The sequence below is a fragment of the Mytilus californianus genome, unplaced genomic scaffold (genome assembly GCF_021869535.1).
Source record: "Mytilus californianus isolate M0D057914Y unplaced genomic scaffold, xbMytCali1.0.p SCAF_2, whole genome shotgun sequence".
Taxonomy (NCBI): domain Eukaryota; kingdom Metazoa; phylum Mollusca; class Bivalvia; order Mytilida; family Mytilidae; genus Mytilus; species Mytilus californianus.
Genome location: NW_026262668.1, coordinates 120,351,609 through 120,372,514, shown reverse-complemented (window position 1 = coordinate 120,372,514; position 20,906 = coordinate 120,351,609). Strand labels below are relative to the sequence as shown.

At 32.8% G+C, this 20,906-nt stretch overlaps 1 protein-coding gene across 3 annotated transcripts in view; it reads right to left on the bottom strand.

Annotated features, from left to right (window-relative positions):
• Positions 1 to 6,565, bottom strand: part of LOC127728683 (signal transducer and activator of transcription 5A-like) — an 87,153-nt gene extending 80,588 nt beyond the window's left edge. The window contains exon 1 of one of the 3 annotated variants that reach the window (XM_052236293.1): positions 6,464 to 6,565. Coding sequence is in view for 2 of the 3 variants with exons in the window: in XM_052236290.1 (XP_052092250.1) it covers positions 5,784 to 6,008 (225 nt within the window). In the remaining variant the exon portion in view is untranslated. Of the gene's footprint in view, positions 1 to 5,783; positions 6,240 to 6,463 lie in introns of those variants that run through there. The other 2 variants (XM_052236290.1, XM_052236291.1) reach the window with 2 other exon arrangements.
• Positions 6,566 to 20,906: the final 14,341 nt, after the last annotated feature.

Genomic DNA, 20,906 nt, shown 5'->3' with positions numbered 1-20,906 from the left:
ACTGCAATGAGTCAATGCCAGATATCACATGTATGTATGTATTGAAATAATTACTGTTAAATAAAAATATATATATATATATATATATATATATATATATATACAAGTCTAAATTGAAAACAACGTACAAACCTATGATTGCGTTGGATAAAAACTGCAATTTTTATACGTGTGCATGTAAAACAAATTTCTTGGTAGAGGGGTCTAAATACAGCACAAACAACATTTTCCAGAAGACCAAATGAGTGAAAAAGTATATTTTAACAAAACGCATTTGACTAGCAGGTCGAACAACTGATGTTCTTAAACCCTGCTGACTGCCATTGGCGATTGCCAAATAAACAGATCACAAGATGTAACAAAATAGATCTTATTATTAATTTATTACCAAACAGAAAACAATAAACTTGCGCAAAAGATGGCATACCGCAAACATGCGGTGCAATAATTTGTACACCATATCCGGATTTCGACAACTAATGTCTCTTCAGTGATGTTAGGAATCGAAACGGTATTTGGAAGGCCATATAATTTACCTCAATTTAGGATAGACTCTTAAATTTTGAAAGAGTCAAAATAGGATGAACGGATCATATAAACCCGAAGGCAAATATAATACAAGCCCAAACGAAAAAATATGAACAAGTCTAAATTGAAAACAACGTTCAAACCTATGATTGCGTTGGATAAAAACCGCAATTTTTATACGTGTGCATGCAAAACAAATTTCTTGGTAGAGGGGTCTAAATACAGCACAAACAACATTTTCCAGAAGACCAAATGAGTGAAAAAGTATATTTTAACAAAACGCATTTGACTAGCAGGTCGAACAACTGATGTTCTTAAACCCTGCTGATATATTTATACATATATATCGACTTATAAAATTTCATTTGCATTACTTGTTCATTATGTGTGTGTTGTCATCTAAAGATATTCACTTTGATGATATAGGTGTAATTAGTATTGTGTCATTGACCTAGATTTAACAAGGTCAATAAACATTTCTGGGAAAGAAGACATACCCATATTATAAGAATAAATATATAACATTTCAAAATATTCAGTCAATTTTAACTTAAAATATTTGGGGTATTTAAAGTAATTATTTCATTTAAATAGTACAATGGTTGACTGAAAAATATTTAGATCCATAACAAATAAAAACAAATAAAAGTCATCATCGCAGAAAACATGATTTGCTTCTTTTTCTTTTCCTCTTTTCCATTCTTCTTGATCTTTTCTTCTTTTTATTTATAGTTCGTATAATATTTAATGAATTTGTTTGCTTTACATGCATGCTCATAATGTTATTATTGTATATATACTCGTATTGTAATATGGAGAAGACTTCATAAGTATGATTTACTTGTGTCTCATCCATTTTGATGATATTTAGCAAATAAAATATGTTTAAACTAACAAATAAAAACATGAACAGAGAGAGAGAGAGAGAGAAAACAAGTTCAAATATCAAAAAGTAAGGAAAGGGAACCAACATGACACACAGGTTTCTCTTTTTTTAAGCTCAGGACTTAGGTATTTCAATTCTGTTTCAAAGAAAATATGAACAATATATTTGGATTTAATGTGTAAGTATACACAATTCAAATCAATTAACAAATCTACATAACAAACCTACATTCAACATTGAAGTATACTCAAACAGGTCAAGTGGTCATTTCAAATACTGAAAATCAGCAAATAGATGGCTTTGATATGTTTAGTCCCTGGAACAGATGGGCTGGATGTTTATCTATTTCTTAGGATAAATATAATTTTCCAAAAAAAGTTAAAATACTCAGTTGGACGATTTGACTGCAATAGCAATATGTTTGAGTCAATTTTATAACCCTGACTTAAACAAAATTATTGTTATGTTTGAATAAAGCTACAAATACACTAAGGAATATTATAAAATCTAAACACATTATTTTATTTTATCCATGGTAACGAGGTCATTGTTGTTTACACACTGTCAGAATGAGTTTTATCCTGTTTATGAAGGTTCATATAAAATATTTCATAACAAAAGTAATGGTTTTCAGCAAACTCACCTTTACCTCAAACAGAAAGTAAAACCTAATTATTCTAATCTATTTAGATTATTCATTTTCCGTAGAGAAAACTTTATCACATGCATTAGGATTTTGTTTCAAAAATAATTATTCAATGGGAAGATATTTCAATTTGTTGTAACAGACAATTACATATTCTTTCAAAGAGCTATTAAGAGTTATTATTTCCTGAGAGAATATCACAAGTCCAATGGACTTCGAAAAATTTAACCTATTTAAATTTGGCTCACTTAACTAGGAACAGCATTCTGTATTAGAGACTACATCTATATCTATATATTACACATATTCAAAAGATAACAACACTGAACCAATAAGGTTTATGTAGATTCTTGTAAAGGATCAACATGGTTGAGTAGGGTATTTTAAAATAAGGACTGCAACTGAAAATAAATTGCATGTTGGATAGGAAGTGAAATTTTTACCTTTTCACACAGATCCTTTATTGCATTACTGTTTCAACAGGTGACTCACAGATCCCTCATTGAGTTATTGTTTCAACAGGTCACCCATAGATCCCTAATTGAATTACTGTTTCATCAGGTCACACAGATCCCTCATTGAGTTACTGTTCAACAGGTCACACAGATCCCTCATTGAGTTACTGTTTCATCAAGTCACCTACAGATCCCTCATTAAGTTACTGTTTCATCAAATCACCCACAGATCCCTTATTGAGTTACTGTCTCAACAGGTCGCCCACAGATCCCTTATTGAGTTACTGTTTCAACAGGTCACACAGATCCCTAATTGAGTGATTATTTAAACAGGTCACTCACAGATCCATCATTGAGTTATTGTTTCAACAGGTCACCCATAGATCCTTCACTGAGTTACTGTTTCAACAGGTCACCCACAGATTCCCCATTGAGTTACTGTTTCAACAGGTCACCCACATATCCCTCACTGAGTTACTGTTACTACAGGTCACCCACAGATCCCTTATTGAGTTACTATTTCAACAGGTTACACTAATTCCTTATTGAGTTACTGTTTTATCAGGTCACTATGATCCCTAATTGGGTTACTGTCTAAACAGATCACTCACAGATCCCTCATTGAGTTACTGTTTCAACAGGTCACCCACATGTCCCTCATTGAGTTACTGTTTCATCAAGTCACCCACAGATCCCTCATTGAGTTACTGTTTCAACAGGTCACTATGATCCCTAATTGGGTTACATTTTAAACAGGTCACTCACAGATCCCTCATTGAGTTACTGTTTCAACAGGTCACCCACAGATCCTGAACCTTCATCGAGTTACTGTTTCATCAAGTCACCCACAGATTCCTCATTGAGTTACTGTTTCAACAGGTCACCCACAGATCCCTCATTGAGTTACTGTTTCAAGAGGTCACTTACATATCCCTCATTGAGTTACTGTTTCATCAAGTCACCTACAGATCCCTCATTGAGTTACTGTTTCATCAGGTCATACAGATCCCTCATTGAGTTACTGTTTCAACAGGTCACCCACAGATCCCTCATTGAGTTACTGTTTCAAGAGGTCACTCAGAGATCCCTCATTGAGTTACTGTTTCATCAAATCACCCACAGATCCCTCATTGATTTACTGTTTCAAGAGGTCACTCACAGATCCATCATTGAGTTACTGTTTCAACAAGTCACACTGATCCCTCATTGATTTATTGTTTCAAGAGGTCACTCACAGAACCCTCATTGAGTTATTGTTTTAACAAGTCACCCACAGATTCCTCATTGATTTACTGTTTCAAGAGGTCACTCACAGATCCATCATTGAGTTACTGTTTCAACAAGTCACCCACAGATTCCTAATTGATTTACTGTTGTAAGAGGTCACTCACAGATATACAAGCTGTTTATATATTGTCTCACTGGCAATCATGCCACATCTCCTTAATTTCATAAAATAATAAAATGCCCCTTTTTGGCCCCTTATTCCTAAACGTTTAGGGCAATTACCCCCAAACTCAATTCCAGCTTTCCCTTTGTAATATGGAACCTTGTAGTACAATTTCATAAAGATCCATACACTTACAAACAAGTTATTGTCCTGAAACTAGAAAAATGCTTGTTTTTTGCCCCTTTTTGGCCCCTAATTCCTAAAATTTGGAGGCAATTACCCCCAAAATCAATCCCAGCAGTCCCTTTGTGATATGGAACCTTGTGATACAATGTCAGAGAGATCCATATATTTGAACACAAGTTATTGTCATGAAACTAGAAAAATGCTTGTTTTTTGCCCTTTTTTGGCCCCTACTTCATAAAATTTGGAGGCAATTACCCCCAAAATCAATCCCAGCATTCCCTTTGTGATATAGAACCTTGTGATACAATGTCAGAGAGATCCATACACTTACACACAAGTTATGTCTGGAAGTTACAAAAATGCTTATTTTTGGCCCCTTTTTGGCCCCTAATTCCTTAACTGTGGGTACCATAACCCCCAAAATCAATCCCCACCTTCCTTTTGTGGTATTGATCCTTATGGTAAAATTTCATTGAGATCCATTCACTTAAAATAAAGTTAGAGTGTGAAAACTAATTGTGTCTTCGGACGACGACGACGACGTCATACCAATATACGACCACAAAAAATTTTTTGCGGTCGTATAAAAAATCAAACATTTTGAAAAACAACATGAAGTCACAAAAGATTCTAGCATATGCAATAATTGTTCCGTATACCTATTAAATTTAAGTAACAAGTAAAAAGTCTGTTCAATACAACACTTATATGTTTACATCATAAGGGTTCAAGGTATACATCTCTGTGTTTTCCATCTTTAAACAAAAATTAAAGAGATGAAGTTTAATATTAATTGTAACTAATGTAAACTTTGCATTTATAAATATACATTTGTTTTATTAATTCCAATCAAAAATATTTACTGAGAATTTCATTCCTAATTATATAATAAACAAAGAGCTTAATTTCCAAGCAAGTGTAAAAATGGTGAAAAGATTGATTGTCAAACAAACTAATTAGTGTTTATGACAATGGTAAATTTTCTGTTATTTAATCATGACAAGGTATTCATTGATGTTTGAACAACAATAAAATACTTTAATAGTAATGTTTTTCAGATTAAAAAAGAAAGCAATATCCAAATGATTATGTTCTTAATTAATCCAGAAATCTTAAATTCTGCTTTAGCTGATCCTCCAATAATCTGTGAAAGATATATAGTACAATGTATGTGAAAAAAGTAATGCCATGTAATGCAATGTAATGCATGAAATTACACAACTTTTTTCTCAAGTAATGCATTATATTACAATTACAAGTAATGCAAAAATTGCTGCATTACACATTACATGTAATTACTTGGAAAAATGTAATGCATTACCATGCATTACAATTACAAATTTGCATTACCCCATGCCTGATACATAGACCTTAGTTTTCAGAATAAAGTTGTGAATAAATTCATTAGGATTTTCCATTGACCTGAATTAGTAAACTTTTTTGGAAATATATGTAATTTGTAAAAGTTTTCAAAGTGGTTCAAAATCTATAAGCTGTTCATGTCATTGCATGTTATTGGGGGAAAATGCTTAGTGGCAAGATCTGAGCATGCACATACATATTCTACAGTTTGTCAAGGTATTCATGTAATTGAACTTTCAATTTACAATGTAAACACAAGTGCCTGTAAAATCATTAATGTAACTTAAAAAATAGTGTTATTTGAGAATGTTAAAAATAATATATTCCAACCTTTTTACATTTTGGTGCCAGCACACCATGACCAACATTAATTTCATTAGAAGAAACATTTTCAAGTGTCACGTACTGTGCTGTATCCATATTTCTGGCATATTCAGCACTGGTTTGTCGTTCTATTTTTGGTGTTATATTACACTCCTCCATCTCCAATGTATTTACTTCAGATTGCAATTTATTCCTTTTTGAATTTTTACTCATTTTGCATAGTTTTATCATGCATGATTTGCACAGAATTTGTCAGCGAACACAACATTTAAATAAATTTGGGACAAGGTCATGACATTCAGCAAGCTCAAACACTTCACAAATGAAATATCTGTTATTCCTATAGATATAGAAAATTACAAATGTCCTCTAAATATTAATAATTTTAATATTTATCAGTAAGTTTCATCTAGAGATGAGTATATCTAACACACTTAACAAACTTCCTGTGGAAAAACCTAGCAGCAATGGTATTTGTGGGTACATATGACATATTTTTAATAGAGTATAAATAGAAAAAAATGCAAAACATTTCTTAGATTTGTGATTTTGCAATATGTTTTAGACCTAGACATTGACATGCATATGATTTTATCAACGGCGCATGTCTTTGTGCAATATAATTTACTGTGTTCACATTGTTTTGCTGACAAATGCTCTCACACATGACACCGGATATAACTTACGTTACAAAGTGCCTTGGTAAACTGGTCTGTTATTTCCTAGATCGAGCTGTTCTTGGAAATGTCGGGAAAGGGAATTTCCAGGTTTTGACGCATTACTGCTTGTTTTGACAAGTTAATTTTGATTGGACAATGTTTTAATAAATGACCAATCAAACATCTTTTAACAAAATTCGAAAGTGAAACCACGTGTAGTTCTTCGAAATGTAAACAAAACAAAATTCGGCGAAAATGTATAAATATAGGTCTTTGATATCGAAACTAAGAGGTCGATTGATTTTTGCATGTTTTGGTGAGAAAAACAAAAGACTACAACTTATATGAACAAACAGAGCATATGGTATTTGTATTTTACAAATACAATTACAAAGTTCAATCCCTACAAAAAATGTGTATATAAATAATATGTGAAGTCTTCAAATTTGTGCAGCGATTCTGATATAAAAGACATATAAGATATAAATAATACGATAAAATATATACGAACTAGATGAAATAAAATCGTATTGACAAATATTTCGGCTCAACAAAAAGCCGTCTTCAGTATATGTCAATATTTTCTCAAAATGCAATACCAAAATATGAGTTTTTTTTGTGTTTTAAATGAGCTCAGCTAATACAATTTAAAATTGGGAGTTAAGTTGTATATAATCTAATTAATTTTGAACGTCATAAAAAAGTGACTCAATTGTATGTAGACTTGGCAGCGTATACCTGTCGACACCCCAAGATGTTAAAAGGTAGTAACTATAGTAAGTATTTCCTGTAAACATACATAAATCTACAAACGAAAAGGTCAATTTCTTCAAGTTCCAGTTGAGGCCATTTGGATGAATGATCACATTTAGTTCTTTTAGCCAGATTCTTCCCAGATCCTCTCGCTGGGCATCATTCCTGTGAATGTTTAGTTCAATCACTAGAACTTCCATAGCTTCTAATTGATTTATCTCCTATTAATGCTATAATTAGGGCGTTTGTAGAAACTGAATAGCCACAAATCGAACATCCCGGTTTCAATGTAAATAGCATTCGAACTTTGGCAGGTCACATTGCGAAATATTTTACTGTTCATTCGGGTGGCCTTACTGACAAATGGTGATGAATTATGCATCAGTGTGTAACAGTTGCAGCGTTTTTCACCACATGAACGGCATTTCCACAATGCAATACTTGGTGTATATACTTAAGTTCGCACCGACATAATTCTCATACTGTTTGATTTCTTGAAGGCTATCATGGGGGTGGGGGAAGCTCAGGAAAGATCTCGGATAGTTTGGGATTTTTTTCAACTGATATTCCGATGCTTACGAATGACACCGATGCTGTTTTTAAAGATGTGTGGCAAGTTAGAACATATGGAGTCCTTCAAGTTATTTTTTTTTATCATTGTATCATAACAGTTTGCTCGCTGCGATATTTTCCGCTTTCTAAAAACTTTTTTTATTTTTTTTTAATAAAATAAGGATTTTTGATTGTTTCTGTGTTGCCGAGACATATTCGGTTTAATCTAGATATCTCGTATATCTCTGAATAAACTTTAAACTGGGATGCATGTTATTGGCACGAGTCGGATAAATGTGTCTTAATCCTCGTCACTTTTATTCCATTTCATATCCACATGATCTTGATTGAATTTAAACAGGAAAGCGTTTTTTCGATCGAGGATTGAAGGAGTTGATTTTCCCCTTATTTGCCTATATATATAGGTCCATTCTTATTCAACTCGTCGGGAATCCAAAACAATTCTACGTGCATGAATACCATCTGTGTGTAGAATATACGTGTAGACTGGGAGGTAAAATCCACAGAGAGAAGTTTTGTGTGTACAATTATTCTCAGATTATCAGTTTTGTCTTTGATGTGAGAAGGTAAATCTTCAACAATTTTAACAAATTCAGAAATGATTTCAGTTAGATGACCGTTCGCTGAAACAATACGGATCCCCGGGTTACTGTCTTTGTGAATTTTGGGCAAAAGATAATGTTTTTAAAGGTTTTATTAATGATTCCTGTACAATTTGCGAACTGGTTTGAAATAAACGACTACAGATAACTTTTCCTCTCAGTCTAAATGACAATTTCATGAGGCAAGGGAAAATATCTAAAATATGTTCTAGTGGTATCTCGAATAGTGTTGATAAAAGACAACATAATGATCAAAGGTCTCATGACAATCGCATCAACCGTATATTTTCAACGAATAAAACATCGTACTTATTTTACACTTGATAATCTCTTATCCATATCTAAAATAGACGACCTTCATTTGCGCGAATTTGAATTTTGACAGGTATTATGTTTGCGTGAACAAATGGTTTTACGTTTGCGCGAATTTACCTGGGTTTTTATCCTTAGGATAACCCGAACTTAATGTATATACTCAAAGGAGTCTTTATTCGTTTTTATAAACATTAAAAGCACTACATGTACGTCGAACAGCAAAGTTTCGAATAAAAACAAGTATGTATTTCCTGGAAAGAAACATTCTAAGTTTAAAAACCATATTCTGGAATAAAAAACAGGATGCAATCTCGGCAGGAACAGTGTATAAGTCAGTCCTAACTGTAAAAAGAGTCTGAGCATTGTTTGTACGTTTTGTGCTTTCGGTTGGAACAGTCGTCCATATTCCTGGCGGTATAATAGACTCACTCCTGAAGTAATTTTCAACTTAGTAGCTGGCAAATTGTTTGCGGCTTTCATTCTCAGTATCATTTGAAATTAAACCATCTTCAAACCTGCCCTAAACTTTCTCCGCTGGAAGAATTTGCAATCACAAATCTTGGCCGTGTTTAAACAACTTTTCTATTTCAGTCGAAGAATTTTCAGTTATTTACTAATAAAAAAAATGTTATGTATTCGCGCAAACGATTTAACTTTTCAACAGGAAAATTTCGCGCAAGTGTGGAAAACGGAGGACAAATTCGTGCAAACGTAACTCGCCACTTAAAATCAATTGTTGACATTATGCAAACTTGGGCAATTGCCAGTTGGTAAATTACATAATGTGTTTAACGAGTATGAAACACTATAGTTTTTCTGTCCACTACACGATTATACTAGTATGATGTCACCATAGACTGTTCCCTTGTATTCTATAAAAGGCTTTTAAAAAAAAAATAAAAAAATACATTAACAGAGGTATCGATTTTGTCAATTTGTTTAGTATTTTGATTACTCTACTGTTCAATACTTTCTCAAAGGGTGGTTCAGGAGTAGAATTTAATCCATTGAGTTGGAGCTGGTAAGCTCTGCATAATGGATATACATGTAGTGAATGACATCTTTTTCATACTTGAATATCACCAATGTCAGATCGGATTATTCAATCTGCATATAGTCATTTTATATTGAAAAATGAATAAACAGATAATATTAACAAAGTTATCATACAATTTCCCTTAATGCACTTCAAGTATAGAACTATATAATACCAGTGAGAAATATATATTGGCTAAAAAGTACGTCTTTCCAAACACTCATAAATTGAAATCTTTAATGTTTTTCATGTTCTCTGCGAGGACGCTATAGACTATAAACTCGGGTAAGCTGTAATAATAAAAAATTTGTAACAATATTTTATTTTATCATTTCCCTTTATGTAGTAATTGATGAAGATAGCAGGCTGTAGGTGTTATGTGTAAAATTTATTTGAAATGTTACTATCGGAATAAATTCCTCGCGTGTCAACGTCTCAATTTTTTCGCTTGATTGTATACGCCACTGGAACACTTCGAATCTCCATATAGTTCAACTAGTCCAAAAAGATTCAGGAAAAAAATCAACAAAGTTGATTGATATGCATAAGAAATTAACATTTTGAACTTAATTAAGATACTAGACAAAGTCAAACGGACTGTGTTCCGATATCTATGGCGCGGAATCAGGGTTAAAATACTTATTTACGTATCTACATAATTATTTCTGTAAATACGTAATTCGATTTATGTATCCCTAAGGAATGACTGAAATATTTTTTCTATCTATGAAGAAATAACATAAAAATGTGGTGCACACTGAATAACCTGTGTAGCGGGTTATTTAAAAGTGTGCACCACATTTTTAAGGTTATTTCGAATAGACATGTTGATTAGTTGATTGGTTGATTAGTGTTCCTTATAATTCAATTCTAAATTCCATTTCAAGGAGTAAATCATGAAAATACGTTGACGACGTCACGGTCCGTGACATGACAAAATTATGTCTATGAGCTGATAGACAAAAACTTCAGCCAATCAGAAGACGTGTTACTTCCAAAATTAAATTATACAGAAATAATTTAGACGTGTTTATATTTTTTCGTTTGGGCTTGTATTTTATTTGCCTTCGAGTTTATATGATCCGTTCATCCTATTTTGACTCTTTCAAAATTCAAGAGTCTATCCTAAATTGAGGTAAATTATATGGCCCTCCAAATACCGTTTCGATTCCTAACATCACTGAAAAGACATTAATTGTCGAAATCCGGATATGGTGTACAAATTTTTGCACCTCATGTTTGCGGTATGCCATCTTTTGCGCAAGTTTATTGTTTTCTGTTTGGTAATAAATAAATAATAAGATCTATTTTGTTACATCTTGTGATCCGTTTATTTGACGATCGCCAATGACAGTCAGCAGGGTTTAAGAACAGCAGTTGTTCGACCTACTAAAAGCCCAAACGAAAACATATAAAGAAGTCTAAATTGAAAACAACGTTCAAACCTATGATTGCGTTGGATAAAAACCGCAATTTTTATACGTGTGCATGCAAGACAAATTTCTTGGTAGAGGGGTCTAAATACAGCACAAACAACATTTTCCAAAAGACCAAAAAAGTGAAAAAGTATATTTTAACAAAACGCATTTGACTAACAGGTCGAACAACAAATGTTCTTAAACCCTGCTGACTTCAATTGGCGATTGCCAAATAAACGGATCACCGAAGTAATAAATGGATCTTAATTTTAAATTTAATACTAAACAGAAAACAATAAACTTGCGGAAAAGATGATATACCGCAAACAAAAGGGGCAAAGGTTTTTGTACACCATATCCGGATTTCGACAACTAATGTCTCTTCAGTGATGTTAGGATTCGAAACGGTATTTGGAAAGTCCAACAATTTACCTCAATTTAGGATAGACTCTTGAATTTTGAGGAGTCAAAATAGGATGAACGGATCATATAAACTCTAAGGCAAATAAAATACAAGCCCAAACGAAAAAATATAAACACGTCTAAATTGAAAACAACGTTCAAACCTTTGATTGCGTTGGATAAAAACCGCAATTTTTATACGTGTGCATGCAAAACAAATTTCTTGTTAGAGGGGTCTAAATACAACACAAACAACATTTTCCAAAAGACCAAAAAAGTGAAAAAGTATATTTTAACAAAACGCATTTGACTAACAGGTCGAACAACAAATGTTCTTAAACCCTACTGACTTCAATTGGCGATTGCCAAATAAACGGATCACCGATGTAATAAATGGATCTTAATTTTAAATTTAATACTAAACAGAAAACAATAAACTAGCGGAAAAGATGATATACCGCAAACAAAAGGTGCAAAGGTTTTTGTACACCATATCCGGATTTCGACAAATAATGTCTCTTCAGTGATGTTAGGTATCGAAACGGTATTTGGAAAGTCCAACAATTTACCTCAATTTTGGATAGACTCTTGAATTTTGAGGAGTCAAAATAGGATTAACGGATCATATAAACCCTAAGGCAAATATGATACAAGCCCAAACGAAAAAATATAAACAAGTCTAAATTGAGAACAACGTTCAAACCTATGATTGCGTTGGATAAAAACCGCAATTTTTATACGTGTGCATGCAAAACAAATTTCTTGTTAGAGGGGTCTAAATACAGCACAAACAACATTTTCCAAAAGACCAAAAAGGTGAAAAAGTATATTTTAACAAAACGCATTTGACTAACAGGTCGAACAACAAATGTTCTTAAACCCTGCTGACTTCAATTGGCGATTGCCAAATAAACGGATCACCGATGTAATAAATGGATCTTAATTTTAAATTTAATAATAAACAGAAAACAATAAACTTGCGGAAAAGATGATATACCGCAAACAAAAGGTGCAAAGGTTTTTGTACACCATATCCTGATTTCGACAAATAATGTCTCTTCGAGTGATGTTAGGAATCGAAACGGCATTTGGAAAGTCCAACAATTTACCTCAATTAAGGATAGACTCTTGAATTTTGAGGAGTCAAAATAGGATGAACGGATCATATAAACCCTAAGGCAAATATAATACAAGCCCAAACGAAAAAATATAAACAAGTCTAAATTGAGAACAACGTTCAAACCTATGATTGCGTTGGATAAAAACCGCAATTTTTATACGTGTGCATGCAAAACAAATTTCTTGTTAGAGGGGTCTAAATACAGCACAAACAACATTTTCCAAAAGACCAAAAAAGTGAAAAAGTATATTTTAACAAAACGCATTTGACTAACAGGTCGAACAACAAATGTTCTTAAACCCTGCTGACTGCAATTGGTGATTGCCAAATAAACGGATCACCGATGTAATAAATGGATCTTAATTTTAAATTTAATACTAAACAGAAAACAATAAACTTGCGGAAAAAGATGATATACCGCAAACAAAAGGTGCAAAGATTTTTGTACACCATATCCGGATTTCGACAAATAATGTCTCTTCAGTGATGTTAGGAATCAAAACGGTATTTGGAAAGTCCAACAATTTACCTCAATTTAAGATAGACTCTTGAATTTTGAGGAGTCAAAATAGGATGAACGGATCATATAAACACTAAGGCAAATATAATACAAGCCCAAACGAACAAATATAAACAAGTCTAAATTGAGAACAACGTTCAAACCTATGATTGCGTTGGATAAAAACCGCAATTTTTATACGTGTGCATGCAAAACAAATTTCTTGTTAGAGGGGTCTGAATACAGCACAAACAACATTTTCCAAAAGACCAAAAAAGTGAAAAAGTATATTTTAACAAAACGCATTTGACTAACAGGTCAAACAACAAATGTTCTTAAACCCTGCTGACTGCCATTGGCGATTGCCAAATAAACGGATCACCGATGTAATAAATGGATCTTAATTTTAAATTTAATACTAAACAGAAAACAATAAACTTGCGGAAAAGATGATATACCGCAAACAAAAGGTGCAAAGGTTTTTGTACACCATATCCGGATTTCGACAAATAATGTCTCGTCAGTGATGTGAGGAATCGAAACGGTATTTGGAAAGTCCAACAATTTACCTCAATTAAGAATAGACTCTTGAATTTTGAGGAGTCAAAATAGGATGAACGGATCATATAAACCCTTATACGTTATTCAATATATGTATATACGGAATTATTTCTGTATATACGTAATTAGATTTCTGTATACATGGAATTATTTCTGTATACACGGAATTATTTCCGTATATACGTAAGTCGAATTACGTATATACGTAATTATTTTTGTATATATATGTAAATCGTATTATGTATAGACGTAAATAAGTATTTTTGACCTTGACTCCGCGTCATAGATATCAACATGCGTTAAATTCTTTAAAAAAGTATTAAAATATTGTAACGGATAATCATTCGTGTACTTATATATCATCTGTTGTTATATTAATGATTATTGTCCCCAGATGGGTTCCTATTCTGTTACACTATCTAAAATGGCATTATTATAGCATTTGTATAAGGAGTTTGAGAGTTTTCAGATATTTTGTCAGAAAATAGATAGCCCCATTTTATTTTAATGCTCATTTCTCTATGCATATTCCGAACTAGAATCCACATGTCACCATCAATACCATATTGATCGATCTTGTTAAATATTTCATGTTAAAATTTGAGCGTATCAAAAGCATCTAAATATAGTACTCAGCGGGATTTCTGGATATCTTCGCAAGATTGGATTATTACTTCCGATGCCAGGAATGCGACAAATATCATATAGGGAACGGCGTCCGTAAATCCTCGTTGTAGTTGGTTTTGGATTTGATGTATTTTATATTTACTTTGGATTCTAATACACTCTGTAGAATTTTAGTGAAGATTTTGGTCACTATCATTCCTCTATAGTTTGCTGGGTTTTGACGATCTTTATATTTCCATAGTACGGGTGTCAAGTTATACCTCCTTTTAATGTTTGGCTGATATTCCATCAATATCTAAGAATTTTCCATGTTTCACTTATTTTTTACAGAATCATGTATTTCTTCCTGTTTTGTTTGCTCAATTTTAATTTCCCCCTTGTCTATCTTATCGATTATGATATTTTGCTGGGATGATAGCTCATATATTTTGTAATCAAAGTCCTGCCTATAGTCTGGATTGGATACTTCATGGAAACAACTTGTTCACATTTGAAAAATATCCGCGTTTGTTTCTTCAAATTGGTTACCCCTTGAAGGGCTTCGTAGAGTCTTTGTAAATCGGGTAATATCTGACCTTTGTTTTCTAAGCAGCTTGTGGAAGAGTTTACTGTCCGAAAACGATGCTGTCATTATCTAGTTAGCCAATTATTCGCTTTGTGAGGTATATGCTTGTCTATGAGCTATAGCCTTTTGGTATAGTGATTTTTAAAGATCTGTTCTCTGTATTTTTGAACGTTCACTATTTCTCCGGCTGTAATATTAATTATTGGTGTTCCCATAGTGGGCCAATGGTTGGCCGTTTGATGATTGTTTTGGCAAGCTATGGTTTTATCTTGTTCACTATTGATAGTATATCTGTTTGTTGTGGTTTGATCTTTTACATTATTAATATGATGCTTGTTTGCTGCATGCCCAGGCGAATTATAGACTTCAGCACGATGCTTCACATTTATGTATACCTTGTTAGTTTTCTTCTTCTTACATGTATCCTTCAGTAATGGTTTGTTGAATTTCTAGTCTCCTAGTGTCATAAGTTGATGTCTCTTTTCTCAAGCCCATGTTTAAATTTTTCAAGACTGCCTTCAAGTCTTTCCTAAAGGTAGGATTCTTTATTTGGATGATGTCTTCTGCATGGCATTGTTCTTGATCATTATTGGTCATCGTTGTATACCTGATATCAAGTCTTGATCTAAGTAAATTGGTGATGTTTTCTGTAATCTCTATAGAATTCTCTAGCATAGCTATTCTTGCTTTACATTGTAAAAGCGGTCATTCTAGTTATCTTTCTTCACCAGTTACTTCTCTGGTGGTATAAGCCTTTTTTGTTTTCGGTTTTATTGTTACCTTCAAGATGGTTTCTTCTTCAGATATTATAGCTTCTATTTTAGCATATTTAACCCCTTTACATGTCACTTTATCATCTTCTGCTGTTCTATTGGTTATCATTTCAGCCATTGTTGTTGTCTTGTTTGTAGTGGATAGTTTGGGCTATTTGAGTTCATGATATATAGTCAGTATTCATGTCCTCTACTTGTGCTTCTCTATATCTATTTCACAGTGAACATGCATCTATATCTTAAACGGGAAGCTTAATACCAAAATTTATGATAAAAGACATGATTTTTCATTTCCTATTGTTAATTATCCATTTTTAGATGGTGACGTTCCCTTGTCACCATCTTATGGTGTTTATGTATCTCAACTTGTTCGATTCGCTCGTGTATTTGATTTTAACGAAAGAAATCTCTGTATAACTGAAAAATTATTACACCGTGGTTTCCGATATCACAAACTAGTCAAAACATTTACTAAATTTTATCATCGGTACAAGGACAATATTCGTAAATATAAATCAACATGCAGACATCTTATACGTTCAGGTATTTCACATCCAATCTTTTATGGTAATATTCTTTACAAAGCAGAAAAATGTCGGCATTCACCTCAAAAGCTAACCAAACCTTTAAACAGACTTCTTAAGAAGGGATATAGTTACGATAATGTTGTCAGGTCATTGAAGATAGCATATTTTGGTTTTAATATTGATTCACTCATAGGGTCTTTGCATCGGAAATAAACACATTTGTTCTAAAACCATATGATGAAGACATAATCTTTCAATCAGTTTAATTGAAGTCTGGAGCTGGCATGTCAGTAACTGCTAGTAGTCCTTTGTTAATTTATGTATCATTGTCATTTTGTTTGGTTTCTTTTGTTACCTATTCTGACATCGGACTCGGACTTCTTTTAAACTGAGTTTAACTGTGCGTATTGCTGTGTGTTTGTTTATTTTACATTGGCTAGAGGTATAGGGGGAGGGTTGTGATCTCACAAAACATGTTTAACCCCGCTGCATTTTGCGTCTGTCCCAAGTCAGGAGCCTCTGGCCTTTGTTAGTCTTGTATGTTTTTTTAATTTTTGTTCATTTATATGTTTTGGAGTTTAGTATGAAGTCCATTTTCACTGAACTAGTACACATTTTTATTTAGGGGCGAGCTGAAGCTCGACTTCGGTGCGGGATTTTCTCGCTGTGTTGAAAACCCATTGGTGGCTTTCGGCTGTTTTGTGCTCTTTGATCGGGTTGTTGTCTCTTTGATCGGGTTGTTGTCTCTTTGACATATTCCCCATTTCAATTTTTAATTTTATGCATTAAATTTATTTGAAATTGGTTCTATTTGTGAGAGGCCATAAATTATTTAAAAAAAACGTCAGTTGTGTGCTAGTCTCATGTTCAAGAAGTCGTTGGTGACATTCCCATTCGGGTTTTAAAATAAAATAAAAATATATTCATCTAACAAGAAACACATACATACACTTATAATTATATGGCCCTCCAAATACCGTTTCGATCCCTAACATCACTGAAGAGACATTAATTGTCGAAATCCGGATATGGTGTACTTATTTTTGCACCTTTTATTTGCGGTTTACCATCTTTTCCTCAAGTTTATTGTTTTCTGTTTGGTATTAAATTAATAATCAAGATCCATTTTGTTACATCTGGTGATCCGTTTATTTGGCAATCACCAATGGCAGTCAGCAGGGTTTAAGAACATCAGTTGTTCGACCTGCTAGTCAAATGCGTTTTGTTGAAATATACTTTTTCACTTTTTTGGTCTTTCGGAAAATGTTGTTTGTGCTGTATTTAGACCACTCTACCAAGAAATTTATTTTGCATGCACACGTATAAAAATTGCGGTTTTTATCCAACGCAATCATAGGTTTGAACGTTGTTTTCAATTTAGACTTGTATATATATATGTATTGACCTGATTGTATTCAAAAATCGTCTTCCCATAAACATTATTTTATATTACTGAGTTCAACATGATTGTTAGTCGTGTGCATCTGAGTAAGAATGACTGAGTAGTTGAATTGTCGTGAAAAAGTAAAATCACAAAAATACCGAACTCCGAGGAAAATTCAAAACGGAAAGTCCCTAATCAAATGGCGAAATCAAAAGCTCAAACACATCAAACGAATGGATAACAACTGTCATATTCCTGACTTGGTACAGACATTTTCTAATGTAGAAAATGGTGGATTAAACCTGGTTTTATAGCTAGCTAAACCACTCACTTGTATGACAGTCGCATTAAATTCCATTATATTGACAATGATGTGTGAACAAAACAAACAGACATAATAGGTAAACATGTCAAAATAGGGGTACAACAGTCAACATTGTGTTATAATCTTAATCACTATGAAAACAAACAAATATGTAACAAATAAACACAAAAAGGCATATAGACAAAGCACATACGCAAAAATGAAAGACAAGAATACAGAATTTTACCATAGCACAATAACACAATGACGGGATGTATAAGTACCGAGCCACGTCAAATGAATAACACCAAAAATAGAATAAACAGTAAAAGTAGTATTCAAAAAGACAAATAAAAGAATACTAGAATACTATAACACGTTATTAAGATGATAAACAACATCAGTACACAGAATCTATACTTCAAGACCATCGTGTATTATTTGTGAAGTTGATACGGAATATTTATCAACAAGGTCTTGGTACCTTCCGATGAACTTTTTTAGAAAAAGGACGAGACGTTCTTTGACATACCCCTGGTTCATCAACTTTCTGCTCAGACACTGGTGACGTTTTACAAAGTCTGAGTAGCAGCTGCAAGCTCTTGAATACCGAATAAGTTTAGAAATGTATATCCCATATGCAGGTGAAGTTGGTATAGTGCTACTAAGGTGGGGGAAATTGATAATTTCAAAATTAAAATCGGTTCGTTTGTCATAGATTCTGGTACTGAGATGACTGTGTATGTCAAATTCGAGGTATAAGTCTAAAAATGAGACGGAGGAAGCCGTGTCTGTTGTTTCTTTAATTTCTAGTTCTGGGGGATATATTAATGGAACCCAATCAGAAAAGTTTGGATTATTAATGAAAAGAACATCATCAATATATCAACAGATGAAGCATTCCCGGGAAAAAGTAAATCTACGAAAACGTCAGTGTTGTCACCATGCGAAGTTATCTAATTCTCATCTTTTAAAAATGTAAGCAACTTCACAACTACAAGTTAATTTTCATGACCAAAATAAAATAAAGTACAAACAAAAAAGCAATAAAATGCTTCGCCAAGCACAGCCTAATACAACTGCAGATGTAGATTAAGCATATAAAAAACACCAAAATTTTTATGTCAGTTGAAATCAAACATATTTCAATTTTGGACCCTTCAAACTTTAATATGGACTAATTTGAAAACAGGTATCAGGTGAGCCAGAACATTTCTATTCAGCAGCAGTCTCCAACTACATATCTCCTTAGTTTTATATGACAGTCCCACAAAAAAGTTGAAAAATTATGTGTACATTTAATTTTTTTTCTAGATTCTCTCATGTCATACATGTGAAAGCGGTACCTTTTTGGTCTCTATTTATGTGTTGCGTCTAAATATGAATTGTAACACTTTATAGTGACTGACCAGGTCAAACAAATACTTCTCAAGAAACATGCAGAGAAAGAAGACAACTTGGAACAGCACCAGCCATGGCAGAATATGTCTGAATAAAAACTCAGATCGGAATAGCATGGACAATATGTTAGTTATATGTCCTTGTGAATAGTAAGGAAAGCTATCAATAATTCTGCAGATAACGCAATTTTATCAGGTTTATCGTACATTTTCTGTTCAAATTTTCACACAATCAGTGAATCGTTCAAAAAGGCTAAACTAACTTTTTATTACTGAAAGTTTCAAACAATGACAAGTGTTTCATTCATGAAATAACTCGTGTGTTTCTGCGAAAAAAAATCATGTGCAATTTTGTGAGTTAAAGGGAAAGAAGATCCTTTTGCGGTGCTCTCGCACATGTCAATTGCGAACTGACCCAATATATTTTCTTTATCATGACCAGTTCACTGATACTGACGTCGACATTATCAAGAAGTACACATCAAAGGAAAAATGCACAAATTACCGATAAAATAAATTACACACCCTGTTTCATGTGTATCTCCTGTCATATCAGTATTTGATGCATTTATATATAAATGAGAAATAATCAATGTAAAAATGGTAAATTTTTGGAGAAACAACCCAAAAATTATGGAAAAAACAACCCAACAATGTTGTTTTTGACCACTGACTCCTAAACTGTTGGTACCATATATGATAACCCCCAAAATCAATTCTAACCTTCTTTTTATGTATTGAAGTTGAACCTTCTGGTACAATTTCATACATTGTCATAGAGATCCATTTACTTAAACTAAAGTTATTGTCCGGAAACCAAATGTGTCTTCGGACAACAACAGGGACATGATTGCATTAATACTCGAAAGCAAATTTTTGACATATTCCCCATTTCCATTCTGAATTTTATTTTGCCGTCGTATAAAAACTTGAAAAGTAAGCTAATAAAACAAAATGCAAAAATGACATAAAACTGACTCTGAATTAGTACATGAAATTGATGTAGAAACCCACAAACAGAAGATGATCAGGAATACATTTATACTGCTGAGCAGTGTTCTCCCCTCAAATTTTAAATAGCATCCTAGAAAATAGCAAAATCTTTAGATTATCAACTTAACAATCCTATTTATGGTTCCTTGTGCTTAGATCAAAATAAAAAACCTGATCAAAACATTATTCTAAACAGGCTCACTGTAAATTCAAACTCTTCTTTTAACAATCAGAATGATCCTCTTGCTGATCACATATATATGAGATGCAGGAAACTGGGAATACAATATGAACATCCAGCTAATTTAGAAAGTAAAAATAATTCAACAAACAGAAAGCGTTGTTTCGATACTAAATAAAAAAAACCAGCTTCAACTTTTAGATATTGATGAAAAAGATATTCCAAATCCTCCACCTTTTCATGAAAATCAACAAAAAATTAATTTAATAAAGTTATGAATTGTATAACAGTATTCATAGTTTTGAAATTAAACAAATGTCTTTTTGTTTTAAATTTTGTAAAATTTGTAAAATGGATTTGAAAATGGCACAAGATAATGAATTTAAGCATTGTCATTTAGATAAATCACCAATAAATTTATTTTCAGCAGAAAACAA